The sequence below is a fragment of the Lampetra fluviatilis genome, chromosome 32, assembly GCF_964198595.1.
Source record: "Lampetra fluviatilis chromosome 32, kcLamFluv1.1, whole genome shotgun sequence".
NCBI classification, from domain to species: Eukaryota; Metazoa; Chordata; class Hyperoartia; order Petromyzontiformes; family Petromyzontidae; genus Lampetra; species Lampetra fluviatilis.
Genome location: NC_136306.1, coordinates 6,349,431 through 6,371,371, shown reverse-complemented (window position 1 = coordinate 6,371,371; position 21,941 = coordinate 6,349,431). Strand labels below are relative to the sequence as shown.

At 51.8% G+C, this 21,941-nt stretch overlaps 1 protein-coding gene across 4 annotated transcripts in view; it reads left to right on the top strand.

The window, feature by feature from the left end:
• LOC144943686 (plexin-A2-like) overlaps positions 1 to 21,941 on the top strand; it is a 295,017-nt gene that overhangs the window by 255,218 nt on the left and 17,858 nt on the right. For all 4 annotated transcript variants that reach the window (XM_078871418.1, XM_078871419.1, XM_078871417.1 and 1 more), the window contains exons 23-28: positions 458 to 600; positions 952 to 1,220; positions 16,148 to 16,214; positions 17,883 to 18,029; positions 19,028 to 19,187; positions 21,712 to 21,815. In XM_078871418.1, coding sequence (XP_078727544.1) covers positions 458 to 600; positions 952 to 1,220; positions 16,148 to 16,214; positions 17,883 to 18,029; positions 19,028 to 19,187; positions 21,712 to 21,815 — 890 coding nt within the window. The remainder of the gene's footprint in view (positions 1 to 457; positions 601 to 951; positions 1,221 to 16,147; positions 16,215 to 17,882; positions 18,030 to 19,027; positions 19,188 to 21,711; positions 21,816 to 21,941) is intronic.

The following is a 21,941-nucleotide window of genomic DNA, read 5'->3' as shown; positions in this document are numbered from 1 at the left end:
TTCGATTTAAAGCTTTCGTGACTGCAGGGATTCATCTTATTGGTTCCTTCGGTAAAGTCACGTAGAATGGAAATAATAAAATAATGAAAATAAAACATAATAAAATAATTATCATGACGTTTCGGCCACAACGCAAGCAGCTGTCCTCAGGTGACGAACAGGTCTGACAGAATCTGAATGACTCTCTGTCTTCTCGACAGACCTGAGGACGGCTGCTTGCGTTGTGGCCGAAACGTCGTGAGAATTATTTCATGTAATATTTTCATTTTTTTATTATTTCCATTCTACGTGACTTTACCGAAAGAACCAAGAAGAAGACCCATATACTCAATTGGAGCCCACAGGCTAACAGGATGCACAGACTAACACAGGACCCACAGAATCACTCAGAACCCACATAGAGGATTCGTCGATGACCATAGGACCCATAGACTAACCGTGCGTGCATCCACCTCAGCGTTTGCGGAGCTGCAGACGGACGTGGATGAGCTGACGAGTGACGTGGACGGCGCCGGGATCCCGCACCTGGCGTACCGCACGTACGCACTTCGCGTGCTCTTCCCGGGCATCGACGACCACCCGGTGCTTCGGCCACTCGAGGTGCCCACACTTTGCTGCTGCACTACCTGCTGCACGAACCCCTGCCGCGAACCCTGCTGCACCCCCATGCTGCACGACCTGCTACACTCTGCACTGCACATTCATTCTGATGCATTCCCTGCTGCACTTCCTGCCGCACTTGCTGCGGTGATGCAGTATGCACACCCTGTACAAACTGCATCACCGTAGCCCCTGCTGCTGCACCCCCGGCTTGCAGCCCTCTGTGCTGCAACATGCCACCAGCACCAGACCACCAACAGCCACCCCTCCCCCCCCACCTCGTCATCATCATCATCACGAGAATCTGTTCTGTCGCCCGCACCTCGGTCGCCTACCGCTGCGCCAACGCAGGTGGCGGGCCACGGGCAAGAGAGCGTGGAGAAGGGCCTGGCGCTCTTCGAGCAGCTGCTGGGCTGCAAGCTCTTCCTACTGGTGTTCGTGCGCACCCTCGAGGCGCAGCGCGGCTTCTCGATGCGCGACCGCGGCAACCTGGCGTCGCTCGTCATGGCCGCGATGCAGGGCCGCATGGGCTACGCCACGGACGTCCTCAAGCAGCTGCTCGCCGACCTCATCGCCAAGAACCTCGAGAGCAAAGGACACCCCAAGCTGCTGCTGCGGAGGTGAGAGGGAGACGCCGTGGGTGCGTGAGAGCGCACGCGCGCGCGCACGCGCGCGCACACCGAGGGCGTTCACGTCGCAGCTGCGATCGTTGCTGCTGCCCGTGGTCGTGGACGATGGCTTCATCGTAATGATCGTCGTCACCCTCGTCGCTGTCGTCACAGTTGTCATCATCGTCGTCATTGTCATCATTATCGTCGTCGTGGTCATTGTCTTCAACGTGATTATTGTTGTCATTATCGTCGTCACAGTTGTCGTCATTCTCATCATTATCGTCGTCGTGATCATTGTCTTCAACGTGATTGTTGTTGTCATTATCGTCGTCACAGTTGTCATCATCGTCGTCATTGTCATTATTATCGTCGTCGTGATCATTGTCTTCAACGTGATTATTGTTGTCATTATCGTCGTCACAGTTGTCATCATCGTCGTCATTGTCATAATTATCGTCGTCGTGATCATTGTCTTCAACGTGATTATTGTTGTCATTATCGTCGTCACAGTTGTCATCATCGTCGTCATTGTCATCATTATCGTCGTCGTGATCATTGTCTTCAACGTGATTTTTGTTGTCATTATCGTCGTCACAGTTGTCATCATCGTCGTCATTGTCATCATTATCGTCGTCGTGATCATTGTCTTCAACGTGATTGTTGTTGTCATTATCGTCGTCACAGTTGTCATCATCGTCGTCATTGTCATCATTATCGTCGTCGTGATCATTGTCTTCAACGTGATTATTGTTGTCATTATCGTCGTCACAGTTGTCATCATCGTCGTCATTGTCATCATTATCGTCGTCGTGATCATTGTCTTCAACGTGATTTTTGTTGTCATTATCGTCGTCACAGTTGTCATCATCGTCGTCATTGTCATCATTATCGTCGTCGTGATCATTGTCTTCAACGTGATTGTTGTTGTCATTATCGTCGTCACAGTTGTCATCATCGTCGTCATTGTCATCATTATCGTCGTCGTGATCATTGTCTTCAACGTGATTATTGTTGTCATTATCGTCGTCACAGTTGTCATCATCGTCGTCATTGTCATCATTATCGTCGTCGTGATCATTGTCTTCAACGTGATTGTTGTTGTCATTATCGTCGTCACAGTTGTCATCATCGTCGTCATTGTCATCATTATCGTCGTCGTGATCATTGTCTTCAACCTGATTATTGTTGTCATCATCGTCGTCATTGTCATCATTATCGTCGTCGTGATCATTGTCCTCAACGTGATTATTGTTATCATTATCGTCGTCACAGTTGTCATCATCGTCGTCGTGATTGTAATCATCACCATTGTTGTCATTGTTATCGTCGTCGTCGCCAGAATTGGCAACGTCGTCTACACTGTAAACGTCATCATCGCCTCGATTGTCACCACAATCGTAATCGTCATTGTCGTCATCGTCGTCAAAAACACTGGTAAAAAAAAAAATTTCTGGCCTGGACTTTTGCAGCTGTTTTAGACTAATTTCAGGGTGCTGATTCCAAATCTGATGTCAGATTTGCTCTATCACATCTCATTTTATGCTATCGGCATATCCCATTTTCATTGATTTTACCCGAAATTAACTCTGTCACTTATGATTGCGAGTTGTTGCGAGTCAGTGACTGCTTTAGTGTTAAAATATGGTGCTGTATTTTTTAGGAAAGTGTGTTTATAATATAATTTGATGTAGATATCCACATTTATTCAATATTTTTCTTCCGCAGTTTTTATTGAAAATGCAATATTTGATATCTCAAAAACCTGATGTGATAGATGCCAGATTTGGAATCAGCACCCCAAAATTACCTTAAAACCGTTGGAATACCTTATGCCAGAAAGAGTGTGTTGACCAGTGAAATCAGTCGCCCGCCACGCGTGTCAGGCCGCGTCGCCTCGCCGCCCGTGAAACGGCGACACCGCGCCCCCCACCAAACGCTCCCGCCGCCTCCCGCCCCCCACCACCTCCCGATCCCCAACACCCTCGCGTCGGCTCCGAGAGCCCCGCTCGTGTAAGTGCCGAGCGCTCGCCAGGCTCAACCCCCGCCGCTTAGATTTGCAGATATGACGAGAGATGCCTGCTGCTTTCGGGTTAAGTTTAATCACGGGATTTATTTAAAGGGGAACGCGTTGTAAATAATTCCGCGATGGGAGAAGGGCGATGTGTTTTGTCCACTTTTAGAAAGATTTGCATTTTAAGTAAGTCCTGTTCACGGCGTTCCCTGTATTCCCACGGGCTCAATTTCGCCCCGAAACAGACTTTGGTAATTCTTTCCTGTCGAACGTTAATTCGCGTTGTTGCGTTGCGTGAATTTTTTTTTGGGCGAAATTGTATTATCGTCCAGCAGATAACGCTCTGCTGAAGCAGCAGAGCTTTTCATCTATTATTCAAATGTGATTTCGCTGGTAATTTAATCTCGCCGAATTCATAACGCACATAATTACCAGTTTCACCTGCGTGCGGAAACTACAATTAAAGTGATGGGAGTCCGGTTATTTTTTTTTTGTGTGCGCAACTTGTCAGCGCCATTAGAATTCGGGCTTTTGTTCGCAAATTATATTTCCTTTGCGCCTACGGGCGACGAGGTCGTCGATTGCGCAACGGCTGACGGATCTGGCAGAAGGAAGGGAGCGATGGCGGCCTCGTCAGCAGTGGCCCCCTTCGATGACCTCTCACCCTCTTGGCCACACGATGCCAAAATCACGACCGACGCTGCCACAGGAACGGCGTGGCGGTCAGCAGTGCAGTGGACTTGCACTCCAGAGCTCGCCCGTTTGATTCATTCTCCCAGTTGAAAAAATGGGGGGGCAAGTTAATTAAATCCTCCCTGCCCCCCCCCCATTCCCCCCGTCCCCCCCCCCCCCACTTCCCCTCTTCCCCTTTCCACTACAGTCTCTGTCCAACCAGTTGTATAAGCCTATTCACCGCAGTCGATCGGCGGGCCGCGTGTGGTGGGGTAAAGTGCGGGTTACTCCCAACTTCTTCCAAGGTGCCTGACTGGCGTGGAAGAGTAGGCCAAATACCCTCCAGAGGAGCTCCCTTGCCAGCAGTAGTGCGTGAGCAAGCACCCACGGAGCTTCACCTTTGCCCTTGTCAATCCTCGTGCTGGAGGAAGGCCTCCCCGTTCCGCGTCAGTCCTGCGGGTTGTTTGACCAACACTTCACCACGCTGGTCAGCGCAGGTTGGTGAAGGGAGGCAGGGTGGAGGGACGGGGGGGGGGAGGGATGGAGGGGTTGAGGCGTTCAGGAGGAGTTTCCATTATCGCTCGCCACTGACGATAGCCGTGAGCAGGGCATCCCGAAATCCTCGGCCGTCCGCTAATAAACCCGAGCGAGGTCAGGGGTGAAATTACTTAGAGCTTCAAAGTGACGACGGCGAAAATCAGTCGGCGTTTTGAGAAACGCCACGTGATTAGGACCACTGCCATCACCAGCACCAAGATAGTTGTTGATCTTTAGTGACCTTAAGTGAAATGTCATACGCGGGTTCCGAGGGTTACAGGCAGTGTCTGCCCTATAATAATAATAGTTCAATTTGTAACAGACGTAGTGGCCGCAACTCAGAGGCGCGGAGCCAAGCTCAGAGTAGCTCGAAAAGCATGATTGTAGAGGTGAGTTTTTAAGTCTCTCTTGAAGGAGGCGATTGAGGTGATGCTGCGAATGTGCAGAGGGATTGCGTTCCAGACTGTTGGGGCTGCCACCGAGAAGTGGCGCATAGACATGACCATCCTGGATCTTGGTATCAAGAGGAGGTCGTGAGTCGTGCTGCGCAGGCATCTATGGGGTGCCCATGTCAGCCCGGGGACGATGCTGACAGCGTGTCCGGCCGGCCGACGGCCTCGTCGGACCCGAACGTCGCTGCGGGAGGGAGCCAGGGCCCGGTCAGGGTGGCTTCGGGGAGGGGGCTGCAGCGTTATGATAGATAGATGTATGTGCATGTTGAACTTCTATCATGCCGTACGTGGCTAACCGTGCCAATCGGAGGTGCGACAGATCCCTTTGGGTGATTCAGTCGTTACAGCCGCGACCATCGCTGTGTGTGCCGCTACCGGCCACGTGCCGAAATTGAAATAGTTTTTGTTCGTTTGAACTTTGATTTATCGTGACAACATTCGGGCGTCGCATGAAAAAAAATGGCAAAAAATATATACCGAAACTGAAATAGCCGAGGTGAATGTCGACAGTGTGTGGTGGTCAAACAGTCAAGGGAAGGCATTGAATATCGCACGGAGAGGGAGGGGGCATCCCCACCCCCCCCCTTAAAAAATCCCCCATAACAGCCACAGGGGCCCTCATCAAAATGTACTCGGTCCTGGTTGTGAACACGATTGAGTGGCGAGCGCGGGGTGACGCCAACGATGATGATGACGACGACGACGATGATGACGACGACGATGATGACAATGACGACGAAAGCGGCGACGATGACGGCGATAACGATAGTTGCCGTTTGAGTCTCAAGCCTTGTGCTTTTAGGATGGGGGGGGAGGGGGGTCCCGTTACATGGGGATGTTTTGGTCAATTCCAGCCATGCTGCCGCTCCAGCCACTCCGACGCCTGCTCCGGGTCGTGGCGTCGCCGCTTGCGCTTACGGCGCGACCGTCCGACGATTCACACCGCACGCAGCAAAATTTCAGAATTGCGTGGCGCTACAAATGCATCCCCCCCCCCCCCAGTCGTCGCACGTCGCGGCCCGGGTTAACCTTTTCGTTGAGTCCGCGGGCGTTCGAGCAAGGCGATGGAAACCGAGAAAACGATACAAACGAGAGGGTGAAATAAGTAAGCGGAGGAGAAATGAGTCTTGACTTGTACTCGACGGCACCCTAGGTTCGTGTCATCGCTGGCGGTGGGGTGAATCGGAGCACACATTCCAGTCACTGCTTACCCGGCTCCCAGCGAAATGCCCAACGGTGTGTACAGAGTGGCCCAAAGGTCAGGGCACGTAGGGCTATTATATCTACTTTATTTTTTAACGAATCGAGTAGTTTGTTTCATTTATTTTAACACATGCTCAAACTGACTTCCATTAACGTTGATGCGCGCGTGACTTTTATTTTCAAATGAATTAGGGACTTTCTTTTAAAAAGAAGGTTACAGCTGCCTTCTTTGGTAAATATAACAACAACAACAAAACTAATTGAACTCGTTCGCCTTGGGTAGAATTTTCTTTCCATTTTTAAATGTCATCTCAAAATGAAGGAGAAAAATAGATATTAATAATGAAAACGGATATAATATTCACTTACAGAAGAAACTATTAAAGGTTCCAATGCCAACTGTTAAAATAATTGTAAGTAAACATGTGTGTCCTCACTTCTGGTGTCACCATGTACATATAGACACACATATCACGTTCGGCCACTGGTGTGTTTAAATGCTTTATTGAGCTAGACTCTGTCTCCATTGTACAAACGCCCTTGTGGGAAGGGGGGGGAGAGCTCTCAAACATCCAGGTCTCCAGGTCCAATCACCCAAAGCCGTGTGGGGCTGGCTGCATTGAGGTGCAAATGAGCTGTTAATTCATGCGTAAATTGGGGCGGCACGTGTCAAGCGCATCTGTTGGCCATGGGGGTGGAGGGGTGGGTTGGTGGGTGGGGGCTGGAGGGGGGCGACTGCGGTGAAGGGTTGTTGGGGTCCCGGTGGATGTGCCCAGGGACAGAAGTCTTGAGAAGTGAGGAAATTGGAGGAGGGAGGGAGGGAGGGAGAGAGGGAGGGGATGGAGGAGGAGTTCGTTGTAATGTCCAGACCGTGACGTTGGAGCTCCGCCGGGATGACGGGCACGTGACTGCCCGGCGCTGTCGAGGTGCCAGCTCTCCCGATTTAAAACGAATTCCGCACGACAAATAATAATAACTCGAAGAAGAAGAAGAGCGATGCGGTTCATTTAAAACAAAAAGAAAGGTGCTGGCTGGCTTTGAGGGCCAGGGTTCCCGCCTCGAGGGACTTGAGCGCCACACCGTCTGTCGCCTCAACGATTTGCATCTTCGAAGGTGACGGGGGTATCGTGTATTGCACATGCAATGGGGTGGTGACGTGACAAGCACGCAAGACTATTTTTAAAAAAAAACTTTTTTTTTTACCAGGTATGGTCCACTGAGCTATATAGCTGTTTTCCGGAAGCGACCTGGCCACAAATGATAGCTCGACGAAGTGGCTTATCACGTGGAAATCTACAGCAGCCAAATACTCTAAACGCGCGTTGATTCTAAATGTGAAGGAAAAAAACTGGAGGAAGCAGAAAAAAATTCACACGGCCACGGGGAGAGAGAGAGAGAGACATGCAAACCCCAAACATACAGGCATCAGGCTCGGGATCGAACTTACACCCTCCTGTATACCAGGGGAGGTAGTTAACATCCCGCTGCCGTGGCGCCCGTCGGTTGTGAGTCGTACCTTCCCACTGTCTGTGAGCAGCACACCGCCGCCTGCTGATACATCTCTTGATTTCGTGGTTTAGACAAAGCGAAAAGCATTGCACACGCAATTCGGTGGTTACGCGACACGCACTCAAGGCATGCTGAATCGGAGGCCTGCCTTCCTTCCCCGCTGTCCCTTGCTTGTGAACGGCGCACAATTGCCTGCTGTGATATCTAGGGGAGCAAGGATTTAGCTCTGGGGGAGCTCCACAACACCTGTTCCAGATTAATACTGGCCCAGGAGAGACATACATTCGCATCGATACACACTAATCACTGAGCCTCCATCAACCACACAAAGAATCCGCAATGTATGCCCAAAATTGTGGAAATGCCCACTTGACCTCCTCCAAGCTAGTACATGTATTCCCTCGCTCTCAGCCACAGCGGTCCCATCGGCGACTCTGCGAATGCGCGGGCGCGTCTAATCTTTGTTTTATAATTCTCGCTCAGCGTTCGGAAACACCGGTCGATCGTGCCCGACGGAAATCGTTACCGCGCGTGCTTCCAGCGCCAGCTCGTTTGCGAGAAGCCACGGCGAGACGAGACGAACAGACGAGACTCTCCGCTGCCCTTGTCGCACACCGCACGACCACCCACCCTGCCCACTCCACACTAACAGCCCCCCGCCGCATCACCGCCGCCTCCGCCCCAGCCCCTTCAACAGACTGTTGGCGCAGGTGGGGTTAGCGAGCGCTCCCCTATGAAAAGTGAGATAACCGTGGGTAATTAACTGGCATGATTATTTTCAATCTCTGTTTGCATGGTGTTCGCATTCGACGGGTGAAATTGAGCGAGCGTAAATGGCGAGATGTTACCCACCTCGCCTGGCATGCAGGAGGTCGTGAGGTTCGATCACGACCCTGCACGTTCTCCCCGTGGTCGCGTGGATATTCCTCCGGTTCCTCTGGTTTTTTGCTCCACATTTAGAAACAAAATGCGTTTAGAGTGTTTGGCTGCTATATATTTCCACATTATAAGCCACTTCTTTGAGCTTATCATTTGTGGCCAGGCCGCTTCTGAAAAAGCGCTAAATAGTTCAGTGTGCCTGACCGGTTAAACTAAAACATAGTTTAGTTTGGGAAGGGTGGTGGAGTGGTAATCACACACCGCTGTTAACCTGGCGACCTGATTTCAATTCCTAGGCACGGACTGACGTCAGTGGAAAGTGATATCCCTTCTAGCTCTAGACCTACCGGCACCCTCATCAACCCCCACTCTCTTCACTAACCCCACAATGACGCGCGTTAGTGAAGTTTGCATGGTCGAACAACGCCGCAGCACAGCCAACACACCATTGGGGAGGCCCTGTCATCCAGTCGTGGCTTCACAAGCCACCGTAAACAATTAATTTGCAATGATGAAACAGACGGAAGGTGCTAGTGGCGATGGTGGCAGCGTTGGGACTGGCTCAGCCCCGTACCGTCTGAGGCCAAGCACTGAACGGCCAACAACCAACAACCTCCCACAACCAACAACCTCCCACAACCAACAACCTCCCACAACCAACAACCTCCCACAACCAACAACCTCCCACAACCAACAACCGCCCACAACCAACAACCGCCCACAACCAACAACGGCCCACAACCAACAACGGCCCACAACCAACAACCTCCCACAACCAACAACCTCCCACAACCAACAACCGCCCACAACCAACAACCGCCCACAACCAACAACGGCCCACAACCAACAACCTCCCACAACCAACAACCTCCCACAACCAACAACCTCCCACAACAAACGTCTCACAACCAACAACCTCCCACAACCAACAACCTCCCACAACCAACAACCTCCCACAACCAACAACCTCCCACAACCAACAACCTCCCACAACCAACAACCTCCCACAATCAACAACCTCCCACAATCAACAACCTCCCACAACCAACAACCTCGCACAACCAACAACCTCCCACAACCAACAACCTCCCACAACCAATAACATCCCACAACCAACAACCTCCCACAATCAACAACCTCCCACAACCAACAACCTCCAACAACCAACAACCTCCAACAACCAACAACGGCCCACAACCAACAACATCCCACAACCAACAACCTCCCACAACCAACAACCTCCCACAACCAACAACCTCCCACAACCAACAACCTCCCACAACCAACATCCTCCCACAACCAACATCCTCCCACAACCAACAACCTCCCACAACCAACAACCTCCCACAATCAACAACCTCCCACAACCAACAACCTTCCACAACCAACAACCTCCCACAATCAACAACCTCCCACAACCAACAACCTCCCACAACCAACAACCTCGCACAACCAACAACCTCCCACAACCAACAACCTCCCACAACCAACAACCTCGCACAACCAACAACCTCCCACAACCAACAACCTCCCACAACCAACAACCTCGCACAACCAACAACCTCCCACAACCAACAACCTCCCACAACCAACAACCTCGCACAACCAACAACCTCCCACAATCAACAACCTCCCACAACCAACAACCTCGCACAACCAACAACCTCCCACAACCAACAACGGGCCACAACCAACAACGGCCCACAACCAACAACGGCCCACAACCAACAACCTCCCACAACCAACAACCTCCCACAACCAACAACCTCCCACAACCAATAACGGCCCACAACCAACAACGGCCCACAACCAACAACCTCCCACAACCAACATCCTCCCACAACCAACAACCTCGCACAACCAACAACCTCCCACAACCAACAACGGGCCACAACCAACAACGGCCCACAACCAACAACGGCCCACAACCAACAACCTCCCACAACCAACATCCTCCCACAACCAACAACCTCCCACAACCAATAACCTCCCACAATCAACAACCTCCCACAACCAACAACCTCGCACAACCAACAACCTCCCACAACCAACAACGGGCCACAACCAACAACGGCCCACAACCAACAACGGCCCACAACCAACAACCTCCCACAACCAACATCCTCCCACAACCAACAACCTCCCACAACCAATAACCTCCCACAATCAACAACCTCCCACAACCAACAACCTCGCACAACCAACAACCTCCCACAACCAACAACGGCCCACAACCAACAACGGCCCACAACCAAGCATCGATGATGCGCAGTCTCAGTCCGCAGCCCAAGCCGCCTTACTGCACCGGCCCCCCCTCCCACCCCCCTCCCACCCCCCACCCACCCCCTCCCCTCCCACCCCCTCCCACCCCCACCCACCCCCCACCCACCCCCTCCCCCTCCCACCCCCTCCCACCCCCTCCCCACCCCATCCCACCCCCTCCGCACCCCCTCCCACCCCCTCCGCACCAAGCACGCCGCCGCGAGTGCCGGGCTCGAGCGAGCAGACCGCTCTCTGCTTGGGCACGCGCCACCAGTGTTTGTTCCCCGCCGGCTTCTTCCCTCTTGTAAAGGTCGCCGGGGGTTACGCGAGAATGCGGCGATAAGGAGGTGGGCTATTGATCACCGGCGCGCCTCGCCGAATATCGCGCGCGGGTCCGGCTTTTGCACGCCGGTGGCGACCGCCAAATTGATTTTTATTCCTCCCTCCCTCCTCCCTCCTTCCACCGCCGCCGCCGTCGGGAGGAAGGCCATTTACGCTCGCTCGGAGTTCAATTTCACCCGTCGAATGCTAATCAGTCATACGGGGGGAGGGGGGGGGGGTCCGCCAGGAGATAATGGAAAGATATGGATTTAAATAAGGACTCGCGCTGTTTAATTCCCCTGCTGGTTAGACACGCGTGCCCGCTCTCGCGCGCTCTCGCGCTCGCGTGCCAGTAAATATTGGCGAAATTTACCAGACGGCGGTTTGTAACAAATGAGGTTACGCGGCGGTTTTAGTAATGAGGCGCGGCGGCGTTGTGGGATAAAAAAAATGTGATTGATTGTTTTGTGTGTGTGTATGTGCGTGTGTATATATATATGTGCGTGTGTGTGTGTATGCGTGGGCGCGTGTGCGTGTGTGGTGTAGATAATCAAATCTATCAGCATCGTTTATTTATCCCGCCTGAAAGCTCTTTAAATGAATTCTCTCTCTCGTGTGGATGAGTTGATGGCTGTGCAGTATAGCGGGGGTTGTTGGAATCTTTTTTTTATTTTCAGCAAATTGCAGATGTTGGCCGCAAGGGATTTCATGATTCACAACTGATGAGCCGGTCCCTCGTTACAACCCCACCCCCTCCTCCCCGGCTGTCACCAGCCAGCCACAGCCCACCGCGTGGACATTTGGGGTGTAGGACATCTGATGCTGCACCCTTTGCGCTGCACTATTTTGGGGCTGCAGAACCGTTGCTGCACCTTCGGCGCTGAGAAATCGGTGCTTGCGCGGTCGGTGCCGCACGCTCGGTGCTGCACAATCACTGCTGCACCCTCGGTGCTGCACAGTTGACACTCCACCCTCGGCTCTGCAGGACAGGTTCTCTGCAGGGCAGCTTCTGCACACTCGGTGCTACGGCCTCGCCGCTGCACAGCAGGTTCTGCACTCCAGGTGCTGCGCTCCATTGCTGCACATTCTGTGCTGCACTGCCGGTGCTGCACAGCTGGTTCTGCACCGCACGTGCTGCACAATTAGTGCTGCACTGCCGGTGCTGCACAGCTGGTTCTGCACCGCACGTGCTGCACATTTAGTGCTGCACGGTTGGTGCAGCACAGCTGGTTCTGCACCACCGGCACTGAAGGCTCGAGTAGAGTGCGGTGCGGTCGTGAAGGAGCCTCACGACTCGCTGTGTTTCCCCACGCACCGTAGACCACTCCTCGCTTCAAACGCTTCTCTAATTGCGATGGTGGTGTCCACTTGTTTTATAAACATTTTCCCCCGTTGTAAATTTGTACATTGTTATACAAATTTTACGGAGTGGTTGAAATATTATATATTTGTTATTAATAGAAAAAGTTGTGTTTGAGTGTTGTGCTTTTTTTGTTTACCCCGCGGCATCTAACTATAGCGGCATCCTGATTCGCGTTTCGATGCAAAGTGTATCCATTCGTCAAGTCTCCCAGAGCACCGCATCCCCCACGTTTCTGGAAACCGGTCCGCTGAAGCAGACGTCACAGAACTACTTCTGAGATCCCTTTATTACGTGACCTCTTAAACCTGACAATAGAGGTGGGCCCTGCACTCTCCCCCACGCGTCCTGTCTCGATGTTTGTCGTGACGTTTTTCTTTTTGCGATGACCTACAACGTGCATACATACATTCATCAGTGCCGGTAGTTAGGTGAGTACATGGGTAGTTAGGTGAATGGGTGTTTATGTAGTTTGGTGGGGAGTAGGCAGTGTGGTGGGCAAATAGGAATGGGTGGGGTATGTGGGTGCATGAATGGTTAGGTAGGTATGTAGGTGGGTGGCTGGCTGGCTGAGCATATAATTTATCAGGCCGGCTAGTAGGCAAACATGTGGGTGGGTTGGTGGCTGACTATGGCATGGATGTGTAGGTAGTTAGGCGTGTAGGTAGTTAGATGGGCAAATGGCTAGTTGAGTGAATGGGTGGGTGGGTATGTGAGTGGGTGGGATGGTGGGTAGTTTTGGTGTCGGTAGTTGGTGGCTGTCTGGCTTGTATGTGTGTGTGTATGGTGAACTTTTTTTGTACCTTACGTAGCCAACCGTGGTAATCGGAGGTGCGGGGTAAGCACAACAAACTAAATACACAAAAAACTGTTCGAGAGAAATGAGTTTCAAATACAGATTTAAAAGTGCATAGCTCCAGTGGCTTCCCAATATCGGAAGGAAGAGCATTCCAGACGGCCGGAGAATGGTATTTGAAAGCGCGCGAAGCGGTGACCGTCTTTGTCCCATGACTAGCAGCCAAAAGCCGCTGCGAAGATGACCAGAGTTCGCGTGATGGCTTACGGTCCTTGACGAGATCAGCATGGCATTGTGGTTCATTTGTGGTAAGCACTTAAGTGAAAAACCGAATAGCAAATTGTGATTTAGTTTTTTTTTTACTGCAGTCATTGGTGGATGGGCAGAGACCATCAACTGGCTGCATTTGAGAACTCGGTTTAATCACTGCTGGCCAAAACACCTGTGACCTCTTATCCACACCACACTGGGATGGGGGGCAGTGCCCCTTTTCCAAATGTCTCAAGCTAAAGACAGAAATTCCTGATGCGTGGCAGCCAATTCGATAGTTTTTATTGTCAGGGCTGGAATTAAGTGGGAAAACCCAATTAATGGATTTGGGTTTTTTTTTCTTTCTCCCAGCAGTAATTCCGGTGTTTGGGCTGCGACAATGAACTCACTCACACTTGAGAACCCCGCTTAATCGCAGGATGTATGTGTGTGTGTGGTGAACCTTACGTAGCCAACCGAAATGGAAACACGGGATCTCAGCGGTCCCCGTTCAATATCTCGACCTTAACCCCTGAGCCCACGAGTCCGGCAACTAACAGGAAGACTTATTTTATTTTTATTCTGCTTCTTTACCCAGGAAAGCCTGACCTCGTCTCGTGGAGGGCTCTGCCAAGTGTTCACAGTCGAGGGGGAGGGGCGATGATTGCCTTGTATATGTTCAACTGAGTAGCCTTGGAGCAGATGGTGGTGGGATGAGACTGTCAGGTCAGATAGTGGAGGTCGCTGCTTGTCGGCCGTACAGCAGCTGCTGGTTGTGGCAGAGGGTACGAAGCGAGCGTTGCCGAGGAGGCTGCCGTGACATCGGCGGCTTTGTCCTTGAGTAACTCAGGATTCCAAGTGAGGCGCTGGCAGAGGTCGCAATCGGGTACCCGATACCCGTACCCTACCCGATACCCGGCTACCCGTACCCGGCCGGGTACGGGTACCCGTTTGCGACCCTGGTGTGGCCGGGTACGGGTACGAGTAGACCGTGAGTCACTGGTGAGTAACCGTTTGTCACTCATTTCCCAACGTCTTGTCTCTTCTCACAATTCAAGTTCCTAGAATCAACCCACCCGCGCCTGCAACATGGCTTCGTCCCAGAGGTCGCAATCAGGTTCCCGATACCCGTACCCTACCCAATACCCGGCCGGATACGGGTAGGGTACGGGTACGGCCGGGTACGGGTACCCGTTTGCGACCCTGGTGCGGCCGGGTACGGGTACGGATAAGGAATCAAAACCCGTTTGCAACCTCTGGGCGCTGGGTGTAGACTCCAGCTTGTTCAGAATGCAGCTGCTGGAGTGGTGTGAGCGCATCACCACACCGGCTGTCTTTTTATTTTACATTGGCTACCAGTCCAGTATCGAGTGGACTATAAGATCCTGCTGCTGATCACCAACAAGGCACTCAATGGATAAGCCCCGTGATATTTACAGCAATTGATCCATCTTTATACACAAACGAGGTCCCGGATATCTTGGGATCGTCTTCTTCTTAGGACTCCGAGGTCAAGGCTCATTTCCTGCGGTGATCGGGCTTTTGCCAGTGATGCAACCAAGCTTTGGAGTGCTTTGCTAATAAGACAGAGTCGTTTGCTTTATTTGAGCCTGTCATGAAAACTCACCTCCTTAAACTGGCCTGTGCTCTCGCCTAGTTCTGCCCGTTTACCCTCAAGGTTATGTTTATTCCCTGCTTTCCATGCATGGGTGCATTGGGATGTGTGAATGAAATGCGCCTTTACAAGTGTAAATTATTATTGTTATGAACCGCCCAGCTATCTCGGACAAAATATTCTCGTAAAGCAAAATGTTGTGCATACACGATCGTCTCTCTAATGAGTGTGTTGCAGCTGTGGCCTGTTGAGGTTGTCGGTGGCGAGATGCTAACCACCTCGCCCGGTACACAGGAGATCGTGGGTTCGATCCTGATCCCGATCCTGACCATGCCTGCTGTATATGTGGAGTTTGCATGTCTCTCTCTCCCCGTGGTCACGTGGATATTTTTCTCCCGAATCCTTCGGGTTTTCCTCCAAAATTTTGAATCAACGTATGTTGAGAGTATTTAGCTGCGATACATTTCCGCGCGCTAAGCAGCTTCGTTGGGCTATCATTCGTGGCCGGGGTTGCTTCTGAGAAAGAGCTACATCGCTCAGTGGGCCGTACCTGGTAAAATAAAAAAAATTTGTCTCGTAAAAAAATGTATGTTAAACTTCTTTGGCACCGTACATTGCCTAGCATGATAATCAAGGTTGCGGGATGTGTGAGAGTGTGCTTGCTGTGTGTTCATACAAACACGTTTGCTTGGCCACTTTCTTCAAATGTCCCAGTTTTCTCCGGGCCTCAGCATTATCAGCATCATCATCAGATATGCGCAGGAAACGAGGGCCCGTTGTGCCAACCATGAGTGTCCATGCTCCACATCGCATCGTAAAAGGCCTCTGGCAAGGTCAGGCTCGGTGTCACGACAGATCTAACGAACGCCCCAACGGCGTGAAAACGTGGCCTCCCAATGACAAGCCCTTCGATCTCCCTGCCCTCTTGTTTTCTCTCTCTTTCTCTTGGCTCTGAAGTGGGTCCATTGCCCGAAACGTCAGCCGACTGTTCACGTTTCCGTTTTAAACAATAATAATGACGAATATGCCGAGCATTGTGCTAACCGAGTCGATGTCTCCCTTGCGAACAGGACCGAGTCGGTTGCAGAGAAAATGTTGACCAACTGGTTCACCTTTCTACTCCACAAGTTTCTCAAGGTGGGTTCGTCTTCAGCTGCAATCTGCACGTGTAAATTGCTCTCATTTCTCTTCGCTTCATTGCAGTACTTTGTTTTGATTTTGTCATTTATCGTGACCCAGGTCACAGGTATCTTCGACAAATTTCCACTTTTACCCTGAAACTTGTGTAAATTCACGGCGCGATGAAGTGCTCTCCCCAGCTCCGTGCGGGTCGAGGTGGTAATTTGACTGTACTTCACTGTGCTCGCCGGTGCCGGTTGTGCAAAGGCAGGGAGCATAGAAATACGGTACAACAGTGGAAATACAGCACAACAATGAAAATACTGCACAACAATGAAAATACAGTAAAACAATGTAAAAACAGTACAACAATAGAAATATAGTACAACACTGGAAATACAGTATAACAATGGAAATATAGTACAACAATAGAAATATAGTACAACAATGGAAATACAGTACAACAATGAAAATACAGTATAACAATGGAAAAACAGTACAACAATAGAAATATAGTACAACAATGGGAATACAGTACACCAATAGAAATATAGTACAACACTGGAAATACAGTACAACAATGGAAATACAGTACAACAATGGAAATACAGTACAACAATGGAAATACAGTACAACAATAGCTTTTCCTGCAATGTGCCCTGCTGCTCACCAGGTAGAACCCGGTGCAGCTTGTGCATGGCGGTTGCCCATCCAGGCTGAGCATTTCTTCACTTTCCAGAGATCTAACGAGCTCAGGAGCATTTCTGGGTGATTTGTTCATCCGCTGTGTACCGGCTTAATTCGACAATAATAACTGGATGTTATCATGCTGAGAGGAAGACGAGATCCTAATGCGTTGAGCCACTGGCAGAGTGATGAAGATCAGTCGGTTGATATATCAAGATCATCACTACTTTTCGCGGCAGACACAACACAATAAAGCTCGGTTATATATTTACGAGATATGTAATCATTCAGCCGCGCCTGCTGCTCCCATGTGAGTGCTATTGTAGGTCTGCGTGCACACAGTACACCCACTGATACACACGCAGTACACACATAGTACACGCACTGATTGATCTACAAGTCTCGCGTAGGTAAATTAAGCAATGTTTAAACATTCTCCGAGTGAGAGCACCGATCGTGGAATGGCACTATTTCTAGAACGGTGTGATCGCATTGTCAGACGAATGTTATCATCGCCGTCATCACCCCATCACTACCATCTTCAGCAGACCGAGTGTGCCGCACATGCCTCGCCGGTCCGTGGACTGTGGAACGCTGTGACGCTCTCCAAGGTGCTGATGCCCGTGTCGTCATTGCCTCCTCCCTTTCCCCGCTTCATGTTTCTGCCCTCGCACCTCGTTGCTTGTCACCCCCGTCCTCTCATTTGCACAAATAACTGACCGACCCACCAAATTGCCCAACCAACTGAACTAATCATGAACTAACCAACCGACAAACCCACAAACTTACCAACTAACCGACCGACCGCCAAACCTGCGACCGACTGATCAAACAAACCAATCGACCCAACCGACTCACCGACTGACAAACGAACTGACCGACCAACCAATCCAACCAACTGACCCACTCACCGATTGACCGACCGACCCACTGACCCGCTGTCTGACCCACCGACTGACCGACCCACTGACCAACCCACCGACGATGCCCTCGTATCAGGAACGAGCGGGCGAGCCCCTCTTCAAGCTGTACTGTGCCATCAAGCAGCAGATGGAGAAAGGTCCGATCGACACGGTGAGCGGGGAGGCGCGATACTCGCTCAGCGAGGACAAGCTCATCCGCCAGCAGCTGGAGTACCGCACGCTGGTGAGCAGCTCACCGCAGAGCCGCACCGCGCACACACCCAGCCACTGCTGAGCCGTGGTGTCAACGGCTGCGCTGGGGGAGACAGACGTGCACACCAGCACTACGAGCATTCCCCGGTAGCCTTAATAGGCGCTCACCAACAGCACTTGCCCAACGGGTGGTTCCGTGCCGCCCGGTGGTAGTTGCGTGCAACCGGCTTGCGCGTGCGGTACACGCGAGCGACGATTAAGTTGCGCAATTTCGAGCGCGATTTGTTGGCTCGATCGATCACTCCAGGTGTGGAGCCGGCTTCAGGCTCCAGTGGGTATCTCGCGGCTGTGCGTGTCAATAATACATGATGTTTGGGGCAATGGCACTTCATCATTGCACGAAGATAGGCCAGAGAGATTGAGTGGCCCGGTAAGTCTGCAGCTTTACATTACGGCGCTCTAAAGCATCGCCTGCGTTATATGTTTTTGCAATAAGCCCACGGCGTTATTGACGAATGTGTTGAGTTTTTGTTTTGCTTATTGTGCTCGTGCACCACTGCCAAGGTAGCATCGGCAAAAAAAACCGTATGATTTAGTTGTGTGCGCATAATTGTGTGTGTGTTGCATTTTTGCGAAGCGGATGTTGTAGCGGTTATTGCCCTGCACCTGACTTCGAGTCTCGCTCATGGCCAACACCGGTGACGATTATCTCCCCTAGGTCGACTCAGCCTCAAAATAAGTACCTGGTGCAGTGTGTACACATCGCCATTGGGGAGACAAAGGCGACCGGGCGTGGTTCTGGCCACTCACCTCCTGGTGTACCGTGTCGGCCTTCATAGGTGCTCGCTAGCAGCACTTGCCCCAACAGTCTGTTCAAGGCTATACAACGGGAGGGGGGGGTGGGGAGAATCCTTGTCTTTGTGTGTACACGCGTGTGTGTACACGTGTGTGTGTGTACACGTGTGTGTGTGTACACGTGTGTGTGTACACGTGTGTGTGTGTGTACGCGTGTGTGTGTGCGGCGCACAGACCCTGAACTTGGTGAACCCGGAGAGCGAGAAGGGCCCCGAGGTTCCGGTGAAGGTGCTCAACTGCGACGCCATCACCCAGGTCAAGGAGAAGCTCCTGGACGCGGCCTACAAGAACGTGCCCTACTCGCTGCGGCCCCGCGCCTCCGACCTCGACTTGGGTCAGAGGGGTGGCCACAAACGTCCACGCTCCCCCCCTACCACCACCCCCCCCCCCCCCCCTGTCGCTCCCAACTCGGCACCGCGGACGCGGCTATTGGCTGGCCATCGAACAAAAACGGTCGCCGCATCGCGCGCTTTCCAGATGCGCTTCTGCAGCCTGTCCGGAACGCTCTTCCTTTCCGATGTTAGGACGCCACTGGAGCTGTGCACTTTGAATCACCTCGATTGAATACTCACTTGTTTTTGAACTGCTTTTTGTGTTTAGTTTATTGTCCTTCCCCCGCACCTCCGAAAATCGCGGTTGGCTACGTACGGTGTGAAAGAAGTTCACATACACTCATGCATACGGCGCAGTCAGCCATCAACTACCGACACCCAAACTACCCATCCTCTCACCCACCCACGTACCCACCCATTCACCCAACTAACCATTTACACACCTAACTACCTATTCGCCCAACTGCCTACCCATCCATACCACATTCACATCAGTCAGTCAGCCACCAACCCTCGCACATGCCTGCCGACCAGCCGGCCTGATAACCTATTTACTCAGCGAGCCAGCCACCCACCTACATATCTACCTAACCACTCACGCACCCACACACCCTCCCATTTGCCCACCAAACTGCCTATTCCCCACCCAACCACATACACACCCATTCACCGAGCTACACATTTACTCACCTAACTGCTGACGCTATGTATGAATGTTCAACTTATATCCCACCGTATATAGCCAACCGTGCTAATCCAAGGTGCGTGGGATGGACGACTAACAAAACACAAAAGCAATTCTAAGGAAATTCGTTTTCAGTCTAGATGATGATGATTTTAAAGTGCATAAATGCAGTGCCTTCCTAATATCGGAAGGAAATGGCCGCAGAAGTGCATCTGAAAGCGCACGATGTGGTGACCCGCCCCCCTACGAACATACCCACCCACGTATTCACCACACTACCTACACCGCCAACATACTGACTCATCCACCTACACAACAGTCCACCCACTCACCAATCTATCTACCCACTCACCCACCGACCCCACACCCTTCGCCCACGTGTGTGGTGGCTGGGGCTGAATGTGCGCATCAGTTTATCTTGGCCTTGGGCAGCACAGAGGGGGCAGGGGAAGCGGTGGTGGTGGGGACAGGGAGATCTGTGCTTTAGCAATCTCTCTCTCTCTCTCGCTTCGCCTCGGGCCAGGGAAAATTGACGCTTCTAACAGGCGGCCGCGTAGGAAACGCGCACGCGCATGATGCAACGCTCGTGCGGCGCGCACACGCGGGCGCACCCATTAACGGCTTGCGTTGTGTTGTTAACCTGCGCACGTGATCTCATCTGCGTGCTCCTCTCTCTCCGTCTCGTAATCGCTAATGTGTCCCGCTCCGCGGCTGTCGAAGCGCACCTTGAATTTTCGTTCCATTTTTTTTTGGCTCACCAATGACGTGGCCCACGATTATGAGTGCGTTTGCCGCAACGTTCACGGTTTCCCGTTCCAGCAGACGCCCTGGTAAATGCTGCCCGCTGTACTCGCCGTAGAAATGCGAAGCCCCGTCCGCTGTACCGTGGACGTTAAAGGTCCAGTCCCCGCTATGTCATTTGCAAGAGTAGGCCATCGTGTGCCGGCGACACGGTCTGTATTTTCCAACTTAAAAAATATATATTGACGCCGATAAATCATTCGATAGGAACACAGTCTGTTTTTCTATAATGCGGTAGTAGTTGCGTCCCTGAGGAAGACCGCATTATTTATGGCTCAGTCGACCTAGGGGGAGGCCCAGGGCCGGTTCAGATAATCCTCACCGACGTTGGTCGTGAGCGGGAATTGAACTCGCTGGGTTCACCGTGCGAGTGCGATAGCCACAGCAGCACACGCTCCACTCGCGCGACGTGGTTCCGTCCACTCGATCGCGTTATATCTAATTGGCATCCACGTTATAAAAAACATTAATGGCGTTATAGCCAATTTGCGTTATGAAAACAACACGCGGCGTTATAGGAGAACAGACCATAAACGGCAAAAATTGTTGCCCCCCCCCCTCCCTGCTGCAACAACCTGGCAGGACCCTCCTGCAAAAAAAATAATCGAGAGACTCGGGCGATATAGCCGGTGGGACACACCGAGTACGAAAAACAAGGTCACTGAGCACAATTAATATGGGCATCACCTTTGGGCGCCGCGGTGGCGAGATGTTAACCACCTCGTCTGGTATACAGGAGGTCGTGGGTTCGATCCCGACCCTGATGCCTGCTGTATACATGGAGTTTGCATGTTCTTTTTTTCTCCCCCCATGGTCACGTAGATTTTTTTTCCGGGTCCTCTTGTTTTTGCCTACGCATGTATGATCAACATCACCCATTTAAAGTATTTGGTTGCTCTATAAATTTCTACGCGATAAGCCACTTTGATAAGCCATCATTTGTGCCCAGGTCGTTTCTGAAAAAGAGCTGTGTAGCCAGGTGGGCCTTACCTGGTAAAATAAAAATAAATGTGTTCCTCGATGTTGGTTTTCTGCGGCAGAGTGGCGGCCCGGCAGGATGGCGCGGGTCATCCTGCAGGACGAAGACCTGACGACGAAAATCGAAAACGACTGGAAGAGGTGCAACACCCTGGCTCATTACCAGGTGAGGCGGCGTCTCCACTTCCTGCACCGCCGCACGTGACCGGCGAACCAATTGTCACGAACCTAGAACTCGTGAAGCGACTGATCCCCCGCTCATCCCTGCGGTCGCTTAATAGGCACTTCACTC